Raw genomic sequence first — 25,073 nt, 5'->3', positions numbered from 1 at the left:
AAACTCAGGGTTTGCTTATGATAATGCTTTGGCCTTCTCTTCATAGAATAATTTGACATTTTATATATATATATATACTGTGGGTGCCAAAAAAATGTATACAAGTGGACACTTTGGTCAACCTTGCTCAAGTTCACCATAATCAGAAATGTCTGGATGCTGATAGTAACCACTTTGAGCACCTCTTGTAGTTGCAGAAGTCAAAGGTGACTTGTATTCATGTTTTGTTATTGGTATATAGTCTTAAATGTGTATTTAGTATTACAATTTCTTAAAATGTGTATACTATTTTTGGAGGATAGATAGATATAGATAGATAGATAGATGGAGAGAGAGAGAGAAAGAGAGAGAGAGAGAGTTTGATAACATGCAATTGTGTTGCTGACCCCAGCTTCATGGGTCAGAAAATGTGGGTGTGAGAATTATATGTGCTTCACTCCTGTTTTTTCCCTTTATTTTCATTGTTCTTTTTAGAAGTAGAACTGGATTTGGAAAAGGATTCAATAAATAACATTTAATGACATTAGTAAAATATGAAATTGTATTCTGTTGGGGCTCATATTTTAAGGGTTATTTCTCCTTCCTATGTTTTTAATATGGCAGGCTAATTTGTTTCTTTTTTCTTTATTCCACAAATCCAGCTAATGTGTATTCTAAGCTAAGCAATTCAGTCTCCCTAAATTGTATAGAAACTGAATGTGAACCATTATTTACTGGAGTTTCTTTTTGTGTATGCCATGTTGGTTTAAGAACAGAATTTACCTGTACCTCATAACAAAGCAGTAGAGAACAAATAAACGTGGATACAGTAAGTATAAATATAAATTTCCATATGATTTATTGTTGTTCCTTGTACATAAGAAACAGTAATATACAACTTACACTGCTTTAGAATGTAAAATGGATAAAAATGTGTACAAAAAAGCACATTCCTAGGAAAAGGTATTGGCAAATAGTAAAAACTGGGGGTGGGTGGGTAACAAGCAAAAAACAAATCAAAAACAAAACATAACCCAACAATTCTTCAATTCAGTGTGCAAACATTTTATAAAAATAGAAATACTAACTCTACAGGCAGTATTTCCTGATAAATTATTTAAATAGCGTATCTACACAATCTGAGATATCTATTCCAATGGCAATGAGAAAATAATTTATAAAAATAAAGCAATGGTATACATGATGATAGAAAAAAACATAACTTTCAGAAAATGTATTTAACATTTAAATGCTATTTCCTTATTGGGAATACTTTTATGCAAAGAATTTTTATACTATGTACAACATTGACTTTTTTAGGTACTACAGTAGCTTTAAGTTTGTTAGACACTTAAACTCTTTCTGCTTGAGCCAAAAATTCTTTACTCAGTCACACAACAAATGAGGTAATATTTGTATATAAGTTTCACCTTTGTTATTTTTTTTCTTTTGGAAAAAATGAAAAAAATAAGTGTAGATGCTTTTTCTTCTCCCTGGAAATAGGCACAAGGGATGGGGTAAAACAGTATCAAAGGCTGCATGGCTTTCTCTGCAATCTAAAAACACTTGCAAACAGACAACCAGCTACTTCCATTTGAAAAGACCAAGAAAAAAAAATCCAAATCATTTACTCTAAGCACAAAGTGAAGAGTAGCTCGCTACACTGATTTTCCTTGTGCCATTCTTGCAAGAGATTTGCTGATAAATCTCAACTACCTGCTCTCAAACACTTTCCATATGAAACCTAGGTTCCAGGTAGAACAGAGTTAATAAATAATCTGTATTTACAATCTTACAGTCATGAAGACTTGTAACAAAGATGATACGGATAGTCCTTATGCTTCTTCCTGTTCCATGAAGTCTTTCAGACAGATCCTCCAAAGTAAAAAATAAATATTTTACAAAGTATTTGTAAAACAGAACAAAACAAAACAAAACTAGTCCGAAAGAGAATTGGAAAACTCCATGATATTCAGGAAAAAAAGAGAGAAAAGGAATGTTTTAGTTGATAAATTTGTGCCTTTCTAACCATAAAAATACAAGCATGGCTGCCGCTCCCTTGGATGGCAGCCTGGTGTTCACTGAGATGGTAGGTTTTCTTATTTTCCTGCTATATCTGCACAATTTCAATGTAACCAGGCAGTAGCAGCCAGCACTGCCCCCACTCTGGTTTAATTCTGACTCGCTATTCTGGTCACTATAGGTGATGTGTAAGGGGTGGGGATCCAGGAGGAAGTGCAGAAGCCAGTCCTTCCCTCTCTCCCCTCCTTCTATTTAAGTGCCTTTCTACGTGGGTTAATCAGCTAACACCGGTCAGCATCATGAAGTCCAGCAATAGTCTTTCAATCCCCTGAAAATGGTTTAGTACCAAACATGTAACAGTTCCTCCATATTTTCTCATACAATCATCTCTTGGGTATGCTCCCTCCCCTTAAGGCTTTGGTCCCTGCTCCCCCTCTTCCTGAGGGAGTAGGTCAGGGGTGGTTTTGTTTGCCAATTCTAGTGAGTCCTCCCTTCTCTCACATGCCTGAAAGCGCTTCTGAGTCCACTGCTCAGAGATGGCCTCACAGTAGCACCCTGCTCTGACAAAAGCTGAGTGGGGCTGGCACCTTCCAACTGAAGCACATGGATGCTTTTGCTTTTTCAAAAGCAAACCAAAGTAATTGTTTATGTTCTTGGAAGATTCTCTTCTCATTCAGAGGCTGAAGGCTGAGTCTGATTTGGAAAATTGCATTTTCTTGAGGCAAGTCACGTGTTTTAGGAGTCCACACTGATGCAAGCAGAGAAAAAAGGCAGGCAGGGAGGAGTGATCCTGGGGTTTTCTTAAGCCCATAGTTCCAGAAGGTGCAATACCAGCATTGGTTTTGATCAGTCTTTTGATCAACCGTTGGATGATTAGGAATCTGTTAAACAAACCAACACATACGTATGTAAATAAACTAATTCATAAAGGCATTGTCATGTGAATATCAGTTAATAAATTAACCTTGGTATAGTTCTACTGTCATAATGACAAAAACGTAATTTAAGATTGTCAGCTTATAAAATGAAATGGACATGTGTTTGAACATTGTTGCCAGGACACCGATACTTCATGACCTTGCAGAACTTAGTGACGCTTTCTAAGGCCCTCCATGTTTAAAGTTTAGGGAATTTTTATTTTAAAACTTCAGACTTAAAGATTACACTGTAATTTAACTATTTTGAGTAAAATCAACTATCTTTTTTTGAAAAATTTCAATTGATCTTGATATCAAGTCTTATCCCAGAAAACATTTATTAAGTCCTTATTTTTTGGCAGGCCCAGGGCTGGACTCCGCGAGAGCCTAAGTAACCACTGAGTAAAAAGCATGGAGAAAAAGCAGTTAAGGTTAGTAGTGGAAATTAATTTAATAAGCCAATATGAAGGCAATACTCTTTTCCCTCTTGTGTAACAGGGAAAGGTTGTGAAAGACAGCCTGTGCTGTAATGGCATAAATACAATGATAAGAAGTGTGTAAGACATAGAAGCATGGAAAGTACTATGAATGTGGTCTAAACTATACAGGCGCTTGTCTGCAGTTTACCTTTGCACTGTGTATGAAGAGCACAGAGATTGCTAAGCAAATTGATATTGATAAGGAGGACGTGGGATTTCATAAGCCACAGTTCAGAGGCCCCATTTCATTTTTATCACTGTGTCTTCAACAGCAAAATACAGATAATAACTTGCTCCTACCTCTGCATTCATATTTCAGGTCGGAGAAGAACACCATTTCTTGAGAGAAGACGAACAACCCTAGTCTACCACCAGCATAGGTTTTGTCATAGATGGGTCCTGAGTCGGCCATGATTTTCTTCCCTTCATACATCACCACTCTGCAGGGAAAAAAAATCTCATTAGTGACACCCCTAGGTTTTGGTCTCTTCCTTCTTGCCCATCAGTGTGACTGTAAGTGAAATTTAATCAGTGCAGTCTTACCTAATAAAACCCGTCTTTGGCCTGTGGCTGAGACGCCATCTGTAGGCGGTGAAATCTTTCCAGCCTATGTGACGAGGGTCATGCCACAGGGTGCGCACCTGAAGGAAAAGGAAAAGAAAAGGTTGAAACACAGCTCTATGATGAGAAGATTTATATTTCATCCCATAAGAAAGTGCTTGAAAGGTACCAAGTGGACCTAATTTGGGCTGCAATATAGGATTTTTTCCAAGGCCTCTTTCATTTACGGTGTGCCCTTGAATGCACAAGTAAAGGAGAAAGAGAGAATGGAAGGAGCTTTTTTGTTTGAAAGGCTGAAACTGCCTTTGGATTTGAAGGGTGACGTGAGTGACACTATTCTTTTTTCACAAAGCAGAGCTGAATGCTGCAGTTGGTGATGCTAAGACTCCCTCTTTGAGTCTTGGTCGAAACACAGCATCTCTAGTGCTAGTCAAGCACCCGTCTCCGCTCTCCCTTCTGCAGGCGTTGTTCTTACCTGGCCAGGTGTGTTTCCCGTGTGCCACAGCGCATTCCGCAGGTGCTCGCCAGGCCCCGTGGTGGAGTTTACAACTTTCACAGAAAGGCCTGAGTATCCCTGAGCCCTCGTGGGGTTGACGTCCCAGTAGGACTGGGTGATCTGCTTCCACATCACAACGTAGAAGCGGCTGCTGGACTGGTAGCCGAACACGAATCCGGCGTAGTCATCATCCCTTTCGGTATTGATGAAGAAGGTGCCGCTGAAGTCCACAGCATTAAACTCATCATAACCTGGAAGAGGAGGCCAGACACAGGTTAGACACGGCAGTCTGCAGAAGGCTCTCCGTGACTTCCCCAGACACCCTTCGTACCCGCAGGGACACACGCAACCACCAGGTTTTATCTCTGCTTCTTTCCCAAGGATGCATTAGCCCTTGGGTTTGAAGAACTCACTACTCACCAATAGCAAGTCCAGGATCACAGTTGACAGTCTGGACAAGTTCTTTACCCTGATGGCGTACCACCCAATTCGGGTCATTTTGGGAGGTCCCTTTGGGATCTAGAGGAATCATCTGGAACCGGCGGAAATCAGTCTCACTGATATCAACGTTTTCAGGACAGATATCATCGATGTCGGGCACGCTGTCATGGTCAAAGTCATCTTTGCAAGCATCACCTCGACCATCACCTAAGGTCCAAACAGCAAGAGTTCAGTGAAATTCTGAAGCACTACGATTATTGGTGTCAGAAATTCACTGTCTTATCAAAGTTGGCATTTAGGCTCGTCATCCTCTCAAGTGCACTCAGCTTTGTTTTTATTTCCTCAGTCCAGAGAGCCACGGTCTCAGTTACTCCCTGAAAAAGTGGCTCTACTGACTTACCATCCGAGTCCTTCTGGTCGGGATTGGGCACGAGTCTGCAGTTATCCCTGTCGTCAGGAATGCCGTCATTATCATCGTCGTGGTCGCAGGCATCTCCCTTGCCATCTTTGTCATGGTCAGCCTGATTGGCATTGGGCACGTAGGGACAGTTGTCCAGGTTGTTCTGGTGGCCATCTTCGTCAATATCCTGATTGTTGTCACAGGTATCGCCAATGCGGTCAGAATCAGAGTCAAGCTGAAAGAGAGACAGGAACAGAGGGTAACTTACGGAAGGTTCTCCGATGTTTAATATGGCCGATGGGGGTTTCATGTCTATTTGCTACTGCCAAAAGACAGCAACATTAGCAAATTTTAAGTTTTTTTCCTTGGTGGTTGTTTTCATATGAAAATTTGAAAAGGGATATTTAAGTTTTGTTTCTTTTCTGAGTAAAATTAAATAGAAAGCATGATTTAATCATTAAGGATGAAATGCAATGTTAATTGCTTATATCTCAATGTTCAATGCAATTCTTTGGGTACATTTTGTTATTTTCCATTGAAGCATTTCAATTGTAAACTTGACATGTCAACTTCTACTCTAGGCCATTAAATCATGGAAACATGGCACTGTTTTTTGTGCATACTAGGTAATGGGTATAGTAGAGATCAATTAGTTTCTTTTGTTTTTAGGCATTTGGTTTTATACATATAGTCCATAAGGATTGTCATCTGTTGGCTCAGGTAAAGTCAAAATTCTAAGTTTTTTCAAAACTGTATTTCTCAGAATCCTTTTACATTATCCAGTGTGCACAGGATGCTTGAGGATTATTTATACACAGACTAGTATTGATACTCTTTGCTAGTAAGGTTTTTACATGATGTCTGAATTTCATTATACATTTTATCACAGTCTGAAGAACCAAAAACTCATCCTGGGAGGTGAAATAATATTGAAGAAGTTTAATTTATGGTAAGACCCAAACTCAAACTAGATGACCCTCAATAATGTTTGATCAGCAACGCTATCTTAGATCATTCACACTTTCCAGTTATGGGCCCAAAGCTTTTCCTCCTGTTGCTTTTTATTTTACAGGACCTCACAAGAGCAAATACTAGGGGAAAAAGTTCGATATTTTGGAAGTTATAAAAATATTCCTATTTTTTTAAAAGCTGATTTCCAGAATAATGCATTTTAGGAAAAAAAATGCCTTCTTTTGTTTCCAGAAAATAATAATGGGCAATTATACAAGAAAGTAAATTATTTCAGACATGGAACCTGTTCTGGCTAATGTCTGTCTGTGGCTCTCCCTAGCATTGGTGGAGAATACCTGTTTGCAATGCCAAACACTATTTGAAGAAAGACAAAGAAAAAGGGATTTCTCCAGGTTAGGGAAGTAATTTTAGTTTCACGATTTTTCTTACGGGCCGTTTATATCATTAGCCATGAAAATGGTTATTTTGCTTAAGGATATTTTCTTTCACCTCCTAGTCTTAAATAAAATTAATATGACTAGAGTTGTTAGTTACAGATTCCTGTTTTGTATAATTTATCTTAATGATACATCATGCTGAACAAGTCACGAAAACCTTCTTTTAGGAGATTGAAGTTACGAGGCTGTCACACTAAAAGATCTATGGGACACTGCCAGGGGATCACTTCGGACAAACGGTTTCCCTGAAAATATAACTGGCTACAAAACTAGTGAGAGCCATGGTAATGAAAGTGTTTGAAGTCTAGTTTTAGAGGCCTAGAAAGGGATATTCAAGATTTTAGAAGGAGTCCAGCTACCTGATCAGGATTATGTTCCAGGGGGCAGTTGTCACACTGATCTCCAACCCCATCCATGTCTGTGTCCCTCTGGTCCACATTATAGACGTACTGGCAGTTGTCTCGTTCATTGAGGATATCTGCAGAGAACAGGGGACAAATAAGAGCCAGAGTCTCCAGCCTCAGCTGTTCCCACCAAACCGTATACTGCCAGCCAGGGCTGAACGTGGACCCCAGCGCCTTGGGTTTCGCTGCTGTCAGGGCGTGCCTTACCATCCCCATCAATGTCTGCAGCGCAGGCGTCGCCCTCCCCGTTGTTGTCTGTGTCAGCCTGATCGGGGTTGTGGTTGTAGGGGCAGTTGTCACAGCGGTCTCCCACGTCATCTCTGTCGTAGTCATACTGGGCTGGGTTGTAGTGGAACGGACAGTTGTCCTGCAAAGACGAGCCATGGAGCATTTTACTACACTGTGGAAACAGCTCAAGACTCAAGTCATATGCATAATATATATATACTGCAAAAATCTGCAACAGTTATTTTCTAGGTAGTGGTTATCCTAGGTGAGTCATCAGTGGGAAATCACGGCAGAAGTTAAAAGCCAAGACATAATGAAGGAAAAATGGATTCCTGTTGGTTACGAGTCAGTGAGATATAAATACAAGCTCATCCTCTCCGTTCCCAAAGTACATTTTACTGTAATGTAGATAAGACATTTGACATTTGAAATGAATCTGGGGAGCAAAGCGTCATTTGTTTATATACTGTAACTTCTTCCTCAAATGGAGGGAGGGAAGGGTGTGATGAAAACCAAAACCTCCATTTACAAATTCTCCGGGCAGCATGCACATCCTCAAAGTACGGAAACAAAAGACTAATTCCTCTCACTGTCCTATGTGTCAGTTTGGTACATTCTCCCCTATAATTCTAAGTTCACTCATTTCAGGCTGTCCCAATAGAGACGATGACAGGAAAGCAGGGGTTCTTACCCTGTCGTCTGGGATTTTGTCATTGTCGTCGTCGTCGTCACACGCATCGCCGACTCCATCCTTGTCGTAGTCTTCCTGCCCCGAGTTGGGAAGGCCGGGGCAATTATCCTGGAAAGGGAACACGCACGTTACAGCTGCAGGTTGCACGCCCTTTACTCAGCTCATGCGCGAAAGGACTGAATGCTGTTGTGACAACATGTTTTTTATGGTAAGGCAAAAAAATTAAATGTTTTCTTGGGGGATATTTTCTTGGGGAATATATGTATATATATATTTACATTGTTTCCCCCCCAAAATAAGACCTTATATATATATATGTATATATTTATGCCTTGTTTTCCCCAAAATAAGACCTAACCGGAAAATAAACCCTAGCATGATGTTTTAGGATGACATCCCTGAACATAAGCCCTCATGCGTCTTTTGGAGCAAAAATGGATATAAGACCTGGTCTTACTTTCGGGGAAACATGGCATATAATGTGTATAAATGCTCTAGGTTTTATACATGCTGGGAACGCAAGTCATACTCTGCTGGTGTTTGGAAGAGTAGTGAATTTTTTGGACAAAATAATGGACTATGGAACACAACTGCCAAAAGGGCCTGCCCTACTCCTGTTCTTGGCACCAAGGGATTTACTATTAAGAATTAATGCTGCTCTGTCTTTGGGGGACTTAATCTTTCCATTTCATGTTCAAACGTTACACATTTAAAGCCCTTAGCCTGTTGGTACGATAAGGTCGATGTGATGTGTCGTCTCTCTGGAGGAGCATGAGGGGAGTTACCTTTTTGCAGTGGTATGTGGCGTTGGCCACGCACACCAGGGCCTCGTTGGGCCAGCCGTCCAGGTCTGTGTCCTCCCCGCAGATAATGCCATTGCCAGCGTAGCCGGGCTTGCACTCGCAGCGGTACATGGGGTCGCTGTAATGGCCCAGGTAGTTGCACTTAGCGTTCTTGTTGCAGTCATGCGTCCCGTCTGTGCACGGGTTGCGGGGTTTACACACCTGAGGATACAACATCCTGATGTTAATGCAGAGCCATCAAGAGTCTCCAGATACTGCAGAAGCAAGAAGTGCCCAGATTTCTATCCTCTCCGAACAGACAGACACTCCATGGGGTAGAGTGTGCGTTACCTCTGTCCTTCCCCACTCGCCCCTACAGATGTCCAGGTGACAGGTTAACATTGCTTTATGTGTGTTTTTCTTGAAATTGCTCAGCACCTGGGTATGTACAAGTCCATCGGCTCACAACTTATTCCAGAGCAGCATTTTCAAATGTGATAGGTTTATAATGTTTTTGGTCATGATTCTAAAAGCTGGATTGTGCATTCACCCCCCGTCCTTGTTTTTTGTGAAGGAGATGAAATGAGCTCCCTCCCATTACTAGTTGTTTCAGTCAAGGACACCCCTCCTCTCGTCTGCCAGCCTGGTCTGCTGTACCTGTTTGTTGGCAGTGGCATGCTCCACACCCCGGCCGAAGGGCTGCGTGCCAGTGAAGCGCGGTGGGCAGGGCAGGCAGTTGTAGCCGGGGTCTGTGTTCTCACACCTGTGCTCTCCGTTGTGGCTGAAGCAGGCATCAGGCACTAGTTTGCACTACAGGAGAAACAACAGGTTGCTTCATGTTTAGAAAACACTGCCATAGGAAATGACTAGGATGGCTTAGCTGCTTTCCTAGGTCTCATAGCTCTGAGCCGTCAATTCCTCACCTCATCAATATCTTGGCACTGGATGCCATTTCCACTGTAGCCAGGGGGACAAGCACCACATTTCCAGCTGCCATCAGGATAGCTAGTACACTTGGTCTCAGCAAAGCAGGGATTGGACAGGCATCCATCTGAGACAAGAGAGGCAAGCAAATGGTTGGTCTAAGCTGCTAACTGCCATGCTGATCATTAAAAAAAAAATACAGTGTAAAATAGTATAGGGTCTATGTAACTGATAACTTAGCGAGATTTTGTTGTCCATCTGGCATTTTACAGTAATCAAAGCACTCAGGACCATTCACAACTAGAACTCCCTTGAATGCTGACTGTGGCCAACTGTGGTTTTGTTTTGGGCTACATGGCTCACCAATTGGACAGTCCTGCTTGTTGCAGATCTGGTTTTCCATCACTTCCCCAACGCAGTCCTTGCCTCCAAACTGGGGGGTGGGGTTGTTGCAGAGCCGGCTCCGTTTCTGTACCCCTCCTCCACAGGTGACGGAACAGATGTCCCAGGGTGACCAGGGACCCCAGCCTCCATTCACTGTAAGAAAGTGAACCACATGCAAAAGTTAAGGTTAATTTTCAAACACCTTACCTGTCACAGAAGACTCCCCTAAGTTTGTTCAAGAAACCTCTGCTGCCCGGATACATGGGAAGAATGTCTGGGCAGAGGATGAGTTTGAAATGGTTGTCTTTCTGTTTTTCATTAATAGAAGCTGCTGAGCATGCAGGACTTTTGCTTTTATTTGTTTCTCTAGCAAGTAACCTTTTCCCCTCCGTGACACAGCGAACAGAAGGGTCCGATTCCAGGCAACCAGCTGGGCAGAGCTGCCACTCGGGCCTCAGCCCCCAGCCGGGTTGCGTGCTCACACTTACCAGGACAGGCGTCTCTCCTGCAGGCTTTGGTCTCCCGAGCTTCACCTTCACATGGTTTCCCATTCATCTGGGGGCTGGGAGAGTTGCAGAGCCGGATCCTTGTAATCACACCATCACCACAAGTCACAGAACAAGATGACCATGGGGACCAGTGGCTCCAGCCGCCATCCTGTTTAACTACAGCACAAAGCCGATGGTTATAGGGTGTTCACCATGAGCCCAGTTCTGTGCTAATTGCTTTAAATGCATTATGTAAATGAAGTCCTCAAAATAACCCTGTCATGAACTATTATCCCCAACTGGCAGACGAGGGAAGAGCCTGAGACAGGGTAAATTGTGCTCAAGGGTGTATAGATAGATGACAGAATTAGGGTTCAGTTCCAGAGAGTCTAGGACCTGTACGCTTAACCTCTGTGCTGTGGAGTTGCCCTTGGTGATGACAAACAAGGAAGGTCGTTCTCTGCATTCCCACGGGGCCAAGATGCTTACATCTCTTATCACACTCTTGAATGTGACAGGTCCTCGTCTGGACGGAGGAGCCCTCGCATCGGTTGTTGAGGCTGTCGCAGGAGCGGCCGCGTTGCTGGATCCCATTGCCACATGTTGCAGAGCAGGAGGTCCACTCGGACCATGGGGACCAGCCGTCGTCCGCGGAGTCACTGGCTGCAGAGGAAATGGGGTCATTTAGCGTGTAATCATTAAGACTAGTTAGTCTTCAGACTGCTCTGTCCAGGACTTTCTTCCCTTGCCAGAGAGTGAAAAGCAATATATTTCTTAGGCCAACAGCCAGGGGTTTATCTCAGGTCGTTATGTTTACTGCCATCGGGCTAAGTGAATGCTTTGCCTGGGTCAGCACAGCTAAGCCTTCTCCCAGTGTGTGTTTTCCTATTCATCGTTGCCTCCTCCCTCCTCTCTCAGCATTTCAAATGAGTTTCTTTTTCCTGACTCTAGATTTCTTGGTAGGCATTTCCAGTCTCAGGCTTCCAAGAATACCAGAGTTTTAGGCAGCTTCTGGGAGTCACTTCTGACTTTCAGGGGAGCCACAGACCATGTGTTTGACAGATGAGCTTGAAGGCAGCTCAGCTGCTATTAGCTCTAGGCTCCAACTCGGTCATGAGGTTAACCAGTGTGTTGCTCTCACCCTAGCATCTGGGGCCTTCTCTGCACATAGTTTCCCAAGAGAATGTATTTGTTTACCATCTGCACAGCACCATGACTACAATCACATCTAGCTGCATGAGACGCAAGATAGAGGAACTTGTTTTCTCTTGCCATCAGTTGGACGATTTCCTAGCTCTCCCTGATTCAAGTTCAAAACTCCGCTCATTTCCAGGTAGCTTTGTTCCCTTTACCCCACACCTAAAGTGAACGCCGAATGGAAACCGATATACAAATGATTTGATTATTCCAGTGCCAGTATCACTAATATGATCTCTGGATGGGACTGGTTCTTCTGCGCTGTGACCAGGGTGTGTAGGTATAGGGGTTTGTGCAGGGTGAGTATTACTTGCCTCTTTTATTGCTTATCTCAGTGTGATAAATCATTTTTATGACTTGTACCTACTACATTCAATATTGTCTCAGCACAGTGATTAATTTATACTGGCAACAGAAACCAGGGAGCGGGTGCTACGAAACAACACAGTGTTTTCTTTCGTTAAGTGCCTCAAAACTCAAAATGCTGCTGTTCCCCTTGGCTTTCTATTCCTGCAGATACAATGGGTGGAGCTTTCAGGCCCAGTTCCATCCAATGCTCACACTACAGCCCATCCATTTCTCTGGTGAGCGGAGTTTTCTTGGCTCTAGGCCCTAAGGTCAAATTTTAGAAGCAGTCAACCTGAAGCTGTTGCTGCTACACCTTCATCTCTCTTTTCTTCAAAGCATACAATCAGGCTCAATAAGCTATACCGAGAATGATTACTGCCTACCAGAGGGGGTCATGAAGATTTAGTCATGGAGTTTGGGCTCCTCACAGCAGCCAAGCCATCAGTTAACCAGATGCTGCAGCAAAAAACTGAATAAAAACCTAGGATGGAGATAGGGGTGGGATTCCAGTGCTGTGCTCAGCTGTCCTGTGTTTGTAGAGAATTGATCTAGTCACGGAGCAATGGTTCTGCAGTTTTAGAAACTTACGCCAACACCGCGGGCAGCATTCTCCATCAGGAACTGTGGCATTGGAGCAGGGCATGATGGGGCAGGACACTTTTTTGCAGATGGTAACTGAGTTCTGCAGAGGGAGAAATGGGTTACTAAGCATACTGCAAGCAGAAGTTTACATACTGTAACATTTCAGTTACAAGATGAACTGTGGTCAGGGCTTTGAATACTCTACTGAAATGATTTTAATAGAAGGTCTGTCTGTCTGATTTGCAGCCACCAGTATTGTAGAGACAGTTCTAGTGCCAATTACTTGTCACTCTATTCCTTGGAGAGTTCTTTCTTTACTGCTACTTAGTCAATGATAGAAGTTACAGCATGAAGAATTTATCCACAGGGAACCAACAAACATCATGGGTCAAAACTATTAATCTGTATCTGAAACCAAACTCATAAAAACTCAGCCAGGAATTTTAAATTAAAATACTTTATCTTATGGGGAAAAGAAGACCAATGAGCGTATATTTTCCCCATGTCTAGATCTGATTATATATTATATTGGTGAAGAATGGGAATTTGATAAAGTTGGCTCCAAAATTCAACAATCCATGATTTGTATTTATGCTAGACTTTGCTTAATGAGCCAGGTAAACCCCCAAACTCACCTGCCACTGGCAGTGAGCAGAGCTAGAGTGACACACTGTGCCATCTGAGCTACGTAGATAGTTATATCCTAACAATGTCAGGCTAAGTCATTTGAACAACAATCAGTACTGTAGTAAAAGAATCTCCTTGTCATAGCTGAATACAAATCAGGGTTGCGGGGGAAGGAATGTTCCAACCAGGTGTCATTTACCTGACATTCAACACTTAGCCTTTAAACTGAAGCAAGTAAATTATTCTGATGTCTATCTGTGTAGATTTGTTCTTTTATATACTTAGCCTGGGCTTTAATTAAGACTGAGAGTTTAAAGATTTTATAGATGTCATAATTGTATCTTAAAAGAAAAACAACCCCAAAACAAATAGTATCTTAAAAGGAAACAAAAAACACCCCACTTTGGTATCAGGCCATAGAACATAAAAAGAGCTTGTGTGGCCGAGTGGGTATTTCCCCAGAGACTGTGCCTTCAAACCCACGCCATCCATTCGTATTCCAGTTTGTAAAGATCCCTTACCTGACAGCGACATTCAGTGCAGCTATCAACAGTCCACTCCTCATTATTCCTGTACTGAACTCCATTGTGGTAGCAGAGGGGAGGCCTTCTCAATTCATTGGCCAACTCTTTGTTCTCTTCCGTCTAAAAGGGGAAGAAAGGTCATTAGTGTGCAACCTAATGTGCAGTCCTTTGGGATGCTCTGTGATCCACCGTCAGGGGCTTGTGCTGTAGGGCTGGGAGCAGAGGCCACTGACCACTTTGCGGATGCTGTCCTGAAGCGTCGTCACAATGGTGCGCAGGCCCCTGAGCTCCAGGACCATGCTGGACAGCTCGTCACAGGAGATGCCGCAGATGGCCTGCAGATCCTTCGTCTTATGGCCAATGTAGTTGGTGCGGATGGCGGGGCTGGAGCCATTCACCACATTGTTGTCAAGGGTGAGAAGGACATTGGTAGCTGCCAAAAAGCAAATAATCACAATGAGAAAAGTAATGGAAGATGCTCTCACCAGCCAGCCTGAGTTCCTCATTGTAAAAGACATTTCATTTGGGATGAGGCAGGCAGCAGGTAAAAGGGACATGTGTGTGGAATAGCCTTTAAGGTCAGCCTTTAAATACCTCTGAACTGCTACCCAGGGTAATTTATATACAACCAACACTGCTTAAATGTCTCAGCTTGTTTTGGGTGGAATTCCCCTAATTTCCCGATAGGCCCTAAAAAACAGAAGGGTACTCACAGCTGGAGCAGCCTTTGTTCCTGAGGATGTCTTCTGGTGTGGTTCCAAAGACAAACCTCACGTTCTGCAGCACCCCCTGTGGGCAGAGGACAAGTTACCCGTGGAGTGCTGGGAGAGCTACGTGGGTGGGGGAGACTGTTTATGCTAGGAAGAGCACACAATAGATGTTCTAAAAGTTTGAAAGAGCTCCCTTTTAAGATCACCATGTCAAAGTAACACACCAACATAAATTGCCAGACAACTTCAAAATCTTAATTGTATCTTCTGCCAAGTCTTCAGTATTTTACAAAGAATTCAGTTATCAGCCTACTTGGGTACACAGGAAATAGACACGAAGGCCAGAGGATATAATGACACTCTCTAGTGTCAAAGAATTAAATGTGGGAGTTTCAAAGCCCCCGTTGCAAAGATCTAGAAGTTTAAGCAAGGAAGAAGCTGCAGAAGCAAATCACCACTATTTTAACCTTTTATTTGAGACCAGCTACATCCCCATGAGGGATCAAATAGCAGAGTGGTATTTATTCTGCTAGAACAAAGTATCCATTTCAAGCAATATTACAATTGGCTGAATGCATTTGAAATAAGTTATTCTCTTGAGAAAAGTATAAGGAGTATCTAAAGCTGGAGCAGACTGCTATAGAAAAACCATTTGTTTCCCTTAGTGGTTTTCAAAGTGTGGTTCCCCAAAACACCCCCATCAGCATCAGCCTCACCTGGAACATGTTAGAAATGCAAATGATCAGGCCCCACCCCAGACCTACTGAATCTGAAACTGTGGGTGGGGTGCAGCAGTATGAGTTTTATGAGCCTCCTAGGTGATTTTGGTGCTCCCTAAACTTTGACAACCACTGTGGTAGTCCACAGGCAGTATTTCCTGTACGGGAACCTCTGCTTCTCCTGCTAGAGCCCTCCTGACAGGTCAGCTGGCTAGCAGGTGACCCACACAGACCACGAATCGGAGAAAGGCCTCACCTGGAAATTGTCATTGACACCCCCTTTTGCGATACGGAGTCTGGCAATGCTGCCCAGGTCCCTGGTGAAGATGCTTTGGATGGGGACGTCTAGCTCAGCATTCTCCATCTTCTCACAGTCAATGTACAGCTGGGCCCTGTCCTCCTGCACAAACAGGGTGATGCTCTTCCACTGGCCGGTGGCCAGGAGTGCTTCTTCTACTGACACCACATGCTGCTTCCCTTGCACAGTCAGACTCAGGTCCAGGGTGCCCGCCTTGCCGTTGGAGACCACGCTGAAGACCTGGCCAGAGTGGTCTTTCCGCTCCACTGCCAGCAGTGTGCCCCGAGTCTTCTTCATTTGCCTTAGGGAGGCCAGGAGGAGGAAACCTTTCTCTGCCCGCACAGCATCCACGAGGTCTTGAAACTTGTCGTCAGGGACGGGGGGGATCAGGTTGGCGTCCTCGATGCGGAAAGCTGGGCTGGAAGGGTCGGGGCCCTTCACCAGTCGGCGCCCAGAGCCCTTGCGGGCAGCCCCCGTGAGTTCAAAGATGTCAAACACGCTGTTGTCTCCTCCAGACTCTGTCAGGAGCAATACACACTGTGAGCTTTCTAGAATGGGGCTCAAGGGGGGGGGGGTCCTCAGCTCTGAGGGGTGGGGCCAGAAGTCAGGGTGAAAACTCCTGGCAACCACTGAAAGCTGAATAAACACCAAGGTCAGAGGGAACCTGCCTCCTGGTGTTCAGTTGGGGCTCAGGGAGAAACAGCTGGGAGAGGAGAGCTGGGAGGGAAGCACACCTGGGGTAACCAGCACCACCACCTCTTCCTTCCCACCTCAAAGGTATTATACAGACTCACCTGGAATGCGGCTAGAGCCACACACATGCAACAGGAACAGGACACAGAGTCCCCAGGCCAGCCCCATGGTGGAACTGTTTGTGCCCAGCAGGGAGCCTGCAGGAGGAAGCAGAGCCCAGGGTAAGAGACAGCAAAGCAGGGAGGGTGGGCAGTAACTGGGGGATGGGCATAGGGCCAGGTCCCTGGGGATCTCTCTTTGGCCCCACCTTTGCTGGAATGAGGGACAACAGAATTGACTTTGGAGAGAGCATCAGGAAGAAAAGGAGATTTGAGAGCAGGAGACTGTGATTCTAAAATGGGGAGGGGGAAAAAACAGACATCTGGGGGCTTGTCCTAGGGAAGTGGAGGGTAAGCAGCAGGACCAGGAGATGTAGTTTGGGGGCGCCGGGAGGGCATTGTAGACTCTTCTCTAGAGGGGGACTTGAGATATCCTGACAAGTGGTTTGTGAACCCCAAGGCTGGAGAGGATGGCTCTGGAGCCCTTCCACGAGAAGAATCCCCCAGCGGCTGGGAGGGACAGCATGGGGAAGGCGAAGGGGGAGAGTTTGCTCTCCGGTGCCCCTGAGGGGCTGGATCCTCGGAGCACCAGGTGGATGGCCAGGGCAGCGTTGCTCCTCGGCGGCAGCCCGGAGACCCCTTACCTGTGTGCACACGGGCGCAGCGGCCCGGAGTGGCGGCGAGGGCGCAGCGTCCGGCGCCGAGTCCTGGAGAGCGCGGTGCGCCTGGGGGGGCTTCGGCCGGAGTCGGATGCCGAGTAGGGAGAGCTCGCAGGAGTTCCGAATCGGCCCGCCGGCTCGGCTGCAGTGGCTGGCGAGGCGGAGGAGCCGCGCGCCTTTAAAGGGGCGCTCGCATTCCTGGGCATTCCTCTGGCCAATGGGAGGCGGCCGGGCAGGAAGCGGGAGGGGGGCCAGTCTGGGTTCCTCTCTCCGCCCCCCGCCGCTAGGCGCACAACTTTCCAGCTAGAAAGTGAAGGGGGAGGCAGGGGTCGGCGCCCGAGGGCCCTGGAACTTCTCAGAAAACTTGGTGCCCGCCCACGCGGCCTTGGCGCACGCGGGCTCAGCACTTTGGCTCTTGCGCCACGCCGGCCGATGAGTTCAGGGTAAGCATCCCGAGCAGCGACGGGGCTTCTCCCACCCACTCAAGACCCTTAGGGGGCTATCAGACAAACTCGTCTCCTTTGAACGCCAGGGCGATGGCTGAGGGGTGCACACTGGGAGACCGAGTCCGTTAGTAAAAAAAAAAAAAAGCCCGATAGGATAAAAGTGACCAAGAGAACCAATCTTGAAAGAAGTTCTTTCTTGTGTGCTTGTTGACCCTCATCCATCCGTCCGGGTGGGGTGGGGGACCACGGGCCCGGCTTCGTGCCGTGGCGCTTCTGCCCTCCGCCTGACCCACTCGGGGAGGTGAGTGTGGTGTCATGCCGGCCCGCAGGGCAGTGAATGGAGCTCCGCGTTCCCGCTGCCGGTCGGGGCACACTTTCTCCTGTCGCCGGAGTCCCCGCGAACGTCTCTCCTCCCGATTGCAACAGCGCTTCCACAGTTTACCGCTTGGGGGAGGTATGCGTATTGTGATTAAGGGGACGGAGAGGACAGCTTTCTAGCTTTAAAGAAACTCGCATCCAGTTCCCCGAAGCCAAAATTGAAATTGTGTCTTGAAAAACAGTTTTTGTGCCCACTCGTGCTTCTTAACGTGACTCCTGGTTGGAGAATTTGCAGAACCATCTGGCTCCAGGTTTTAAACTATTTACAGAACAGACCCATAAAATAATAAATTACCCTCTGCCTATTATTTTATTTCCTTTTTACGCTCCCTAAACGTTCTTTTCATTTTTCGGCTCCTGAAAGCGAGGCGTGGGTTACATTTCTGTGGGTGCACCAATTGCCATGACTGCTGCCACTTAAAACTTCTGTCATTGGCAGTCTGGTCTCCAAGCCACTGTCCCAAGCCAGCATGACTCCAGCTGCCTGGAATTCCATTCATCTCTTCAGGCTGGGATGTCAGCAGCCACCCTTCCAGGCTGTGGTCCCAGCACTGTCAGGCTGGCCCTGAGACACGGGGGCAGATAGTAGCTTCACCTAATAAGGATCTCAGCCACAGGCTGGGGAAAGCCCTGGGGTTCACCTCCCTTCCTAGCACTCACACCTGGCAGGACTCCTAATTGCTGGAAACACCCACGAATTTACATTCATCAAACAGCAATTTCACTTTTCTTGTGTGGGAGTGTTGTGTGACAAGGTGCATGTGTGTGTGGATTGTGGAGTGATTTTTTTCCAGTTACTCAATATACATCAAGTGGCTTTAGAAGATGACAAGTATGTTCCTAAGACACATGTTTGTTTGTTGCTTAAGTAATAACTAAACCTGACAGTCAGATAGATTTCACATGTTGAGAGACAGAAATAAAAGTCTCTATCAGATGATTAGTCATATCGGATTCCTGTCGTGGAAGTCATAAGTAATGATTCACCCAAACAGATCTGAAGATTCCAGAGTCAGCAGCCATACACATCCCTCCCCTTCCTTCTCTTGCCTAGCATTCTGTTTGCTCCTTGAAAAGTGATTTTTTTTGTCACTTGCTACTAATTCTTCATGATACTAGGTACTTAGGAACAGCTTTCCGAGGAATGGCTAGCTGATGGCCCCCTGCTCTTTTGGCACACTTGCTAATTTTATACATGTCAGCTGAGGGCTTGAGGTCCACAAAAGCAGGGTACATCTCTCCTTTTAGAAAAAGATCATCTCCCCTCGGCTTAGCCATAGGGATGGAGTAGAAGCTCACTGGAATGCCTCTCCTGGCTAGATGCTTCCTTGATTAAGGGACTATAGGAATGCATCTGGGGTTTTCTTGGAACTTAGCTTCTTTCAACAAAACGAGAAGACTTTTCACCTTCTACATGCTTTACAAATAGGTAGGTGACCTGTGTGGTCACAGGAAGAGCTGTCTTGTCAGAGAAAGCTGACAGAGGTACGGGAGTTATTTATCTCAAACACAAAGGCCCTCCCCAAGTCACAGGACTCCAGTTGTTGTGTTGGAAAAGAAGGATCACAGTTTACACGGTGTCTGGGCAGCTGTGTGGGTGTCTGACCAACATTGCTGCTGGTCAAAGTGTGCTGAAAATATTCCCCAGAAACCTAAATACCTCTGGGAAGCTTTGAGGCAAGCAGGAATGGGAAAAGGGGAAAGAAAACCTATACCTTTGTACAAGGGGCTATCATCCCTCTTGTGTGTATGTATTCTTACCCTACAAGTGCTGGGACTTCAGGCCAATAATCTGATACAGACCCAAGTGATGGACCTTCCAGGGAGAGAATCCAGTTCTCTCCTTGCCAAGTTGCCATCTTTGAGGATTACTTATTTAAAATAAAATTGTAAGGCATATGGCATTTCACTGTAGGATTTCCTTTTTCCAAGTTTCCCTAATTGGATATGGGATTGACCTAAGAACATTGCCAGTAAATAGAAGGAAAGGATCGCCAGTAACAGCTACTTTAAAAATTGCAATTAAGGAGAGCAAGATAATTGAGAAAAAAAAATTGTTTATCTAGCAAAGAACAGCAAGGTGGGCTGTGATTTGATGTAAGGATTTTAAAACATGTTGGAAATGTTCAGCAGTGGAAAATTTCATAGAAGTGAGCAGCAACCAAAATTCTTTGTATTCTAGAATAGGCCCAAATCACAGCATCTCTAAAATGAAGACATCATAAATTTATTCCCTCTGACTATTTTCCCTACGTCATGGTTCATGGTTGTTTTAGTTCAGCTGCCTCATGGTCAGAGCCAGAGAAAAGTTACCAACAGATTTTTCTTATCCTTCAATCGAACACCAGCTCCAGCTCTCCCTGCTTTATGAGATGTTCTCCAGTGGCTTTATGTTGCATTGCTTCTTCTTTCTGTGAAATTTTGAAGCATATGTTATCTCTGCCACATAACCCATTACCTTCCATTCTTCATTGTTTAGTTTTTAAAAATCAATTCTATTTTCATATGTGTAAGGACTAGATTGTAAAGACCCAAAGGCTTGAGAAGAGCTCTAATATTTGAATTTCCAAAGTGATTTATGCTCAAATCAATTTATGGCACAGAAGGACTGGACTGAACTACTCACCATTTCCCTAACCAGCTATACCATTTCATACAGTTATGCTTAGCTCTTGGGGTGGATAAGGTGATCGATTCCCAAACATTGTCCTCCTCCCTACATAATTGAAGCATATACTCGGTGAGTTGATCTCTGTGGGAAGGGGTAGAACTGTTAGTTTAAGGGTAACTACCTTCTCTACCACCACCTCCCACTTCCCAGCTAGTGACTGATTTGGGAATTATCATGGCCCAATTCTGGCCAATGAGAGGTGTGCTGAAGGCTTTGGGGAAATGTTCTCTCTTGCTTTTAAGAAAGCCATGTGAAACCAGGCTTTCTCTGTCTTCAACATTTTCATTTGGACATGAACAAGAATGCTGATAGGTCTTTGATCCATTTTGAGTTAATTTTGGTACATGGTGACAGATATCAGTCTAGTTTCATTCTTTTGCATGTGGCTTTCCAATTCTCCCAGGACCATTTATTGAAGAGGCTGTCTTTTTTACACTGTATGTTTTTGGATTTTATGAATTTGACTTCAAAGGCAAGGGAAGCAAAAGCTAAAATAAGTGAATGGGACTATATCAAACTAAAAAGCTTCTGTACAACTAAAGAAACCATCGACAAAATAAAGAGACAACCAACCGAATGGGGGAAGATTTTTTGCAAGCATTGCCTCTGATAAGGGGCTAATATTAAAAATATATAAGGAATTCATACAACTCTACAACAAAAAACAATCCATTTAAAAAATGGGCAGAGCAGCACTTTACACAATAGCCAAGATATGGAAACAACCGAAATGCCCATCGGTAGATGACTGGATTAAGAAGCTGTGGTACATTTATACAATGGAGTATTACGCAGCCATAAAGAAGAAAGAAATCTTATCATTTGCAGCAACATGGATGGATCTAGAGAACATTATGTTAAGTGAAATAAGTCAGAAAGAGAAAGACAAGTACCATATGATCTCACTTATATATGGAATCTAAAGAAAAGACTATGTGAATGAACTAATCAGAAACAGTTTTGGGGACACAAAGAAAAAACCGAGAGTTGTTAGATGGGTGTGGTGGGGGGTTGGGGATAAGGGGAAAGGTGAAGGGATTTGGAAGCAGCTGGTAACCACAAGATGGCCTCAGGGTTTTTTTGAAAATTAATTTGGGGAAGGTATTTAATAATGTTGTAAAGATTTTGTTGGGTATCCGATGGACATGCGTCCTGTTTGGGAGACCACCTCAGGGATACTATGGATACCTGATCATGGCATTGTACACCAGAAGCTAAACATTAATGAATGCCAACTATAATTTTATATATATAATGTGATGGTTCAGTGTGAGGTCGGAGGGATAGTGGATGGGGGGAGGGGGGTTCACAGTGTGAGGGATATAAATGATGAACGTCTAAGTATTACCTTGTCGTGTACACCTGAAACTAATAAATAAAAAAAAAAAAAGAAAAGAAAAGAAACCCCCCCCCCCAAAAAAAAATAAATAAAAAATGGGCAGAGGACCTGAATAAACATTTTTCTAAAGAGGACACACAGATGGCCAATAGACATATGAAAAAATGCTCAACATCACTAATCATCAGAGAAATGCAAATAAAAACCACAATGAGATATCGCCTCACCCCAGTCAGAATGGCTATCATCAACAAGAGAAATAATAACAAGAGTTGGAGAGACTGGAGAGAAAAAGGAACCCTTAATACACTGTTGGTGGGAATGCAGATTGGGGCAGCCGCTATGGAAGGCAGGGTGGAGGTTCCTCAAAAAATTAAGAATAGAATTACCATATGACCCAGCAATCCATCTCCTGGGTATCTACCCCCCAAAACTGAAAACATTTATTCATAAAGACACGTGTGCTCCAATGTTCATTGCAGCTTTATTTACGGTGGCCACAACATGGAAACAACCAAAATGTTCTTTGATAGATGATTGGATAAAGAAGTATATGGTTACACATGCATAATGGAATACCATTCTGCCATAAGAAAAGATGAAATACTGCCATTTATGACAACATGGATGGATCTTGAGATTATTATGCTAAGTGACATAAGTCAGACAGAAAAAGTCAAGAACTGTATGATTTCCCTGATATGTAGTATATAAAACTGAAAACAACAAAGGAACAAGACAAACAAACGAAGAAACAAAAACTTATAGACACAGACAATAGTTTAGTGGTTACCAGAGGGTAAGCGGGGAAGGGGGGTGGTAGATGAGGGTGAAAGGGATCAAGTATATGGTGATGGAAGGAGAACTGACTCTGGGTGGTGAACACACAACATGGCATATAGACAATGTAGTACAGAATGGTACACTTGAAACCTATGTAAATTCACTAATAATTGTCACCCCAATAAACTTTAGTAAAAAAAAAAAAATGCTGGGAAGTGCTGTTTGGTGCTGTTGGCCACTAGGGGAGCCAAATGAAGCATGTGACTGAAGCATGTGAGCAATGAAGTGTGGGGAAGGAAGAACAGAGAGATAAAATGGAAAAAACCCTGTACGTTAGACCACATTTTTGAGCTAACGCTAAAGGTCATTGTATCTCTGGGTTTCTTTGCATATATGCATCTTATTTAAGCCAATTTGTTGTTGTATTATGTTATTAGATCCACACACATCGCACATCATGATGCTGTTTTTCCTCTCTCTGGATCGTCTTTTCACTCATACTTTGCTTGAACCCGTTCTGATTTCTTAAGGATAAGATAAATAAAAGTAGGTCATAGGCTAAAAATGTTTTACATACTCTTCACTTACATATTAAAGTGCTTTCCAGAAAAGTTGCACCCTTCTCTTTCCTCCCCGTCCGTGTGCCCGCAGGCCCCTCTTGTCTCAAAGTATTCACTGCTGACGGGTGAGAGTGAGCATTTCTTCTGAATTTACTGTGTCTTTGTATCCCTCTTTTGGGGAATTTTGAAGTATAGTCCAGGGGGTGCACAAAGGAAAGAATATCTAGGATGAGCTGATCTTGAGTGAAGCATACGGGAAATTGACCTGCTAGGAAATCAAGGATACGGGGGCAAGAAGATGGGAAAAGGAGATGGTGAGATATCAACCTGGGCGTAGAGATGGAAGCAGAAATTAGCAAGAAAAGGAAGTGAGGACACGGAGAACAGCCTCGTATTACGTGATAATGATAAACCCCAATGCTGTCTTTGATAAAAGACCTGTTAGTACTCTGGATAAGGGGGAAGAGTTGTTCAGGGTTGAGGCTAGAAAGCCCCATATTTGAGAGCAGCCACTCTGACTCTCCTTTCATCACTCTTCTCTCTATTCAACTTCTTTTTTTAGCTTTATTGAGGTATAATTGACAAATAAAGCTGTAAGATATTTCAAGTATACAACGTGATGAGTTGATATATGTATACATTGCGAAAGCATCCTCACTATTGAGTTAATTAGTTAATAAATACATCCTTCACCTCAGGTAGTTACTTTTTTTCTTTTTTTGGTAAGAACATTTTCATTCTACTGTCTTAGAAAATTTCAATTATACAATATGGTATTATCAACTAAAGTCACTATGTTTTACATTAGATCCTCAGACCTTACTTTTTATTCAACTGTTATGGTTGGTCTTCTTGATGCCCATCTGGGGCATTATTAGAATGGGCTGGTTTGGGTCCCAGTGTGGAAACTTTCTTTTCAAGTGTTTGTCATCTCACAAGAAGGCCATACATTTTAAGGCAGTCTTACAAACAAAAGGTGGGGGTTGGGAAATCATACATGTGACTTAATTTGATGAGTCTGAGTCATATCCCATGTCTCCCAGTTTCTTCTCTTTTCACCAGTGCTTTAAATCTCTCCAAAAACAATATCATGTGAAATGTTAAGCCAGAAATAGGCATCTGGTCCGATCCACTAATTGATGAAGTTGATTTATAGAGGTGAAGTGACTTGAAAGAGATCATAGAGCCTGTCGGTGGTGGGAGTCCAGAAAACAATTCAGGTCCCCTGACCTCCAGCTCTAAGTCCTTCCATTTATATCCCTCACCTCTTCGAGATTCATTTCATATGCTTTAGAAGATGTTTCAGTATTAAAATCAGCAGAAATTCTTTCCAGTTTGCCAGTTAAGAGCAAAATATGTGCCCAAGGTAAGAGGATAGGGAGGGGTGGGAGACTCAGGAGGTGAAGCAAAGAGGGAGGGAGGAAAGACAGCGGAAGCGACTGACAGTGGCTTGTTAACTGAAGGCCAGCCTGTGGTACCCCTTCTACTCCCCCTCAGAATCCCGACTCTCCCAGTGCCCTGATTCTCTTGACAATTTACTCCAACAGTACTGCTGTTCCCCAAAGGGGCAGGGCATTTTACCTGGAGGTTGGGATTGTCAGTTGCTTTAGAAGTGCACTGACTTCCGATTTATCCAGCCGAGGATGTGATGCAGAATCACTTTGATTATTAAGCAGATTGTATGGAACCAGAGGCAATCTGGCCTTCCAGATTCCTAGGAATTGTGAAATAATATTTCGGCCCAGCACAGACTGATTCCTTTTTAGAGTGAGATATATTATGGTTCTGCCTGCAACTGAAGGGCCCGGAGAGCAGTTGCAGTTATGTACAAGAGCC

The 25,073-nt window shown here is 44.0% G+C and overlaps 1 protein-coding gene across 1 annotated transcript; it reads right to left on the bottom strand.

Moving 5' to 3' along the window:
* Positions 1-813: 813 nt before the first annotated feature.
* On the bottom strand, positions 814-17,207 carry THBS1 (thrombospondin 1). Its single transcript, XM_081049821.1, has 22 exons — positions 17,046-17,207; positions 16,405-16,500; positions 15,569-16,128; positions 14,597-14,672; positions 14,117-14,316; positions 13,881-14,003; positions 12,739-12,832; positions 11,095-11,268; positions 10,606-10,782; positions 10,097-10,270; positions 9,733-9,860; positions 9,467-9,619; positions 8,813-9,031; positions 8,028-8,135; positions 7,316-7,475; positions 7,064-7,182; positions 5,296-5,530; positions 4,875-5,102; positions 4,434-4,705; positions 3,941-4,038; positions 3,698-3,837; positions 814-2,882 (listed from the first exon to the last, which is right to left on the bottom strand). Exons 2-22 carry the CDS (start codon positions 16,469-16,471, stop codon positions 2,875-2,877), a joined length of 3,513 nt encoding a protein of 1,170 aa, XP_080905947.1. The 5' UTR covers positions 16,472-16,500; positions 17,046-17,207; the 3' UTR covers positions 814-2,874.
* Between the last annotated feature and the right edge of the window lie 7,866 nt (positions 17,208-25,073).

The sequence above is a fragment of the Rhinolophus hipposideros genome, assembly GCF_964194185.1.
Source record: "Rhinolophus hipposideros genome assembly, chromosome: 5".
NCBI classification, from domain to species: domain Eukaryota; kingdom Metazoa; phylum Chordata; class Mammalia; order Chiroptera; family Rhinolophidae; genus Rhinolophus; species Rhinolophus hipposideros.
Note: the sequence above shows the minus strand (reverse complement) of the source record. Positions and strands in the feature narration are given on the sequence as shown.

What these genes read in the sequence shown, in the direction of transcription:
- THBS1 (XM_081049821.1), bottom strand. Translation starts at nt 16,471, where the DNA reads ATGGGGCTGGCCTGGGGACTCTGTGTCCTGTTCCTGTTGCATGTGTGT. An exon ending in ACAAAATCCCAGACGACAGG is followed by an intron (nt 7,476 to 8,027) that starts GTAAGAACCCCT and finishes TCGTCTTTGCAG; the next exon opens with GACAACTGTCCGTTCCACTA. An exon ending in CGACCAGAAGGACTCGGATG is followed by an intron (nt 5,103 to 5,295) that starts GTAAGTCAGTAG and finishes TTTGGACCTTAG; the next exon opens with GTGATGGTCGAGGTGATGCT.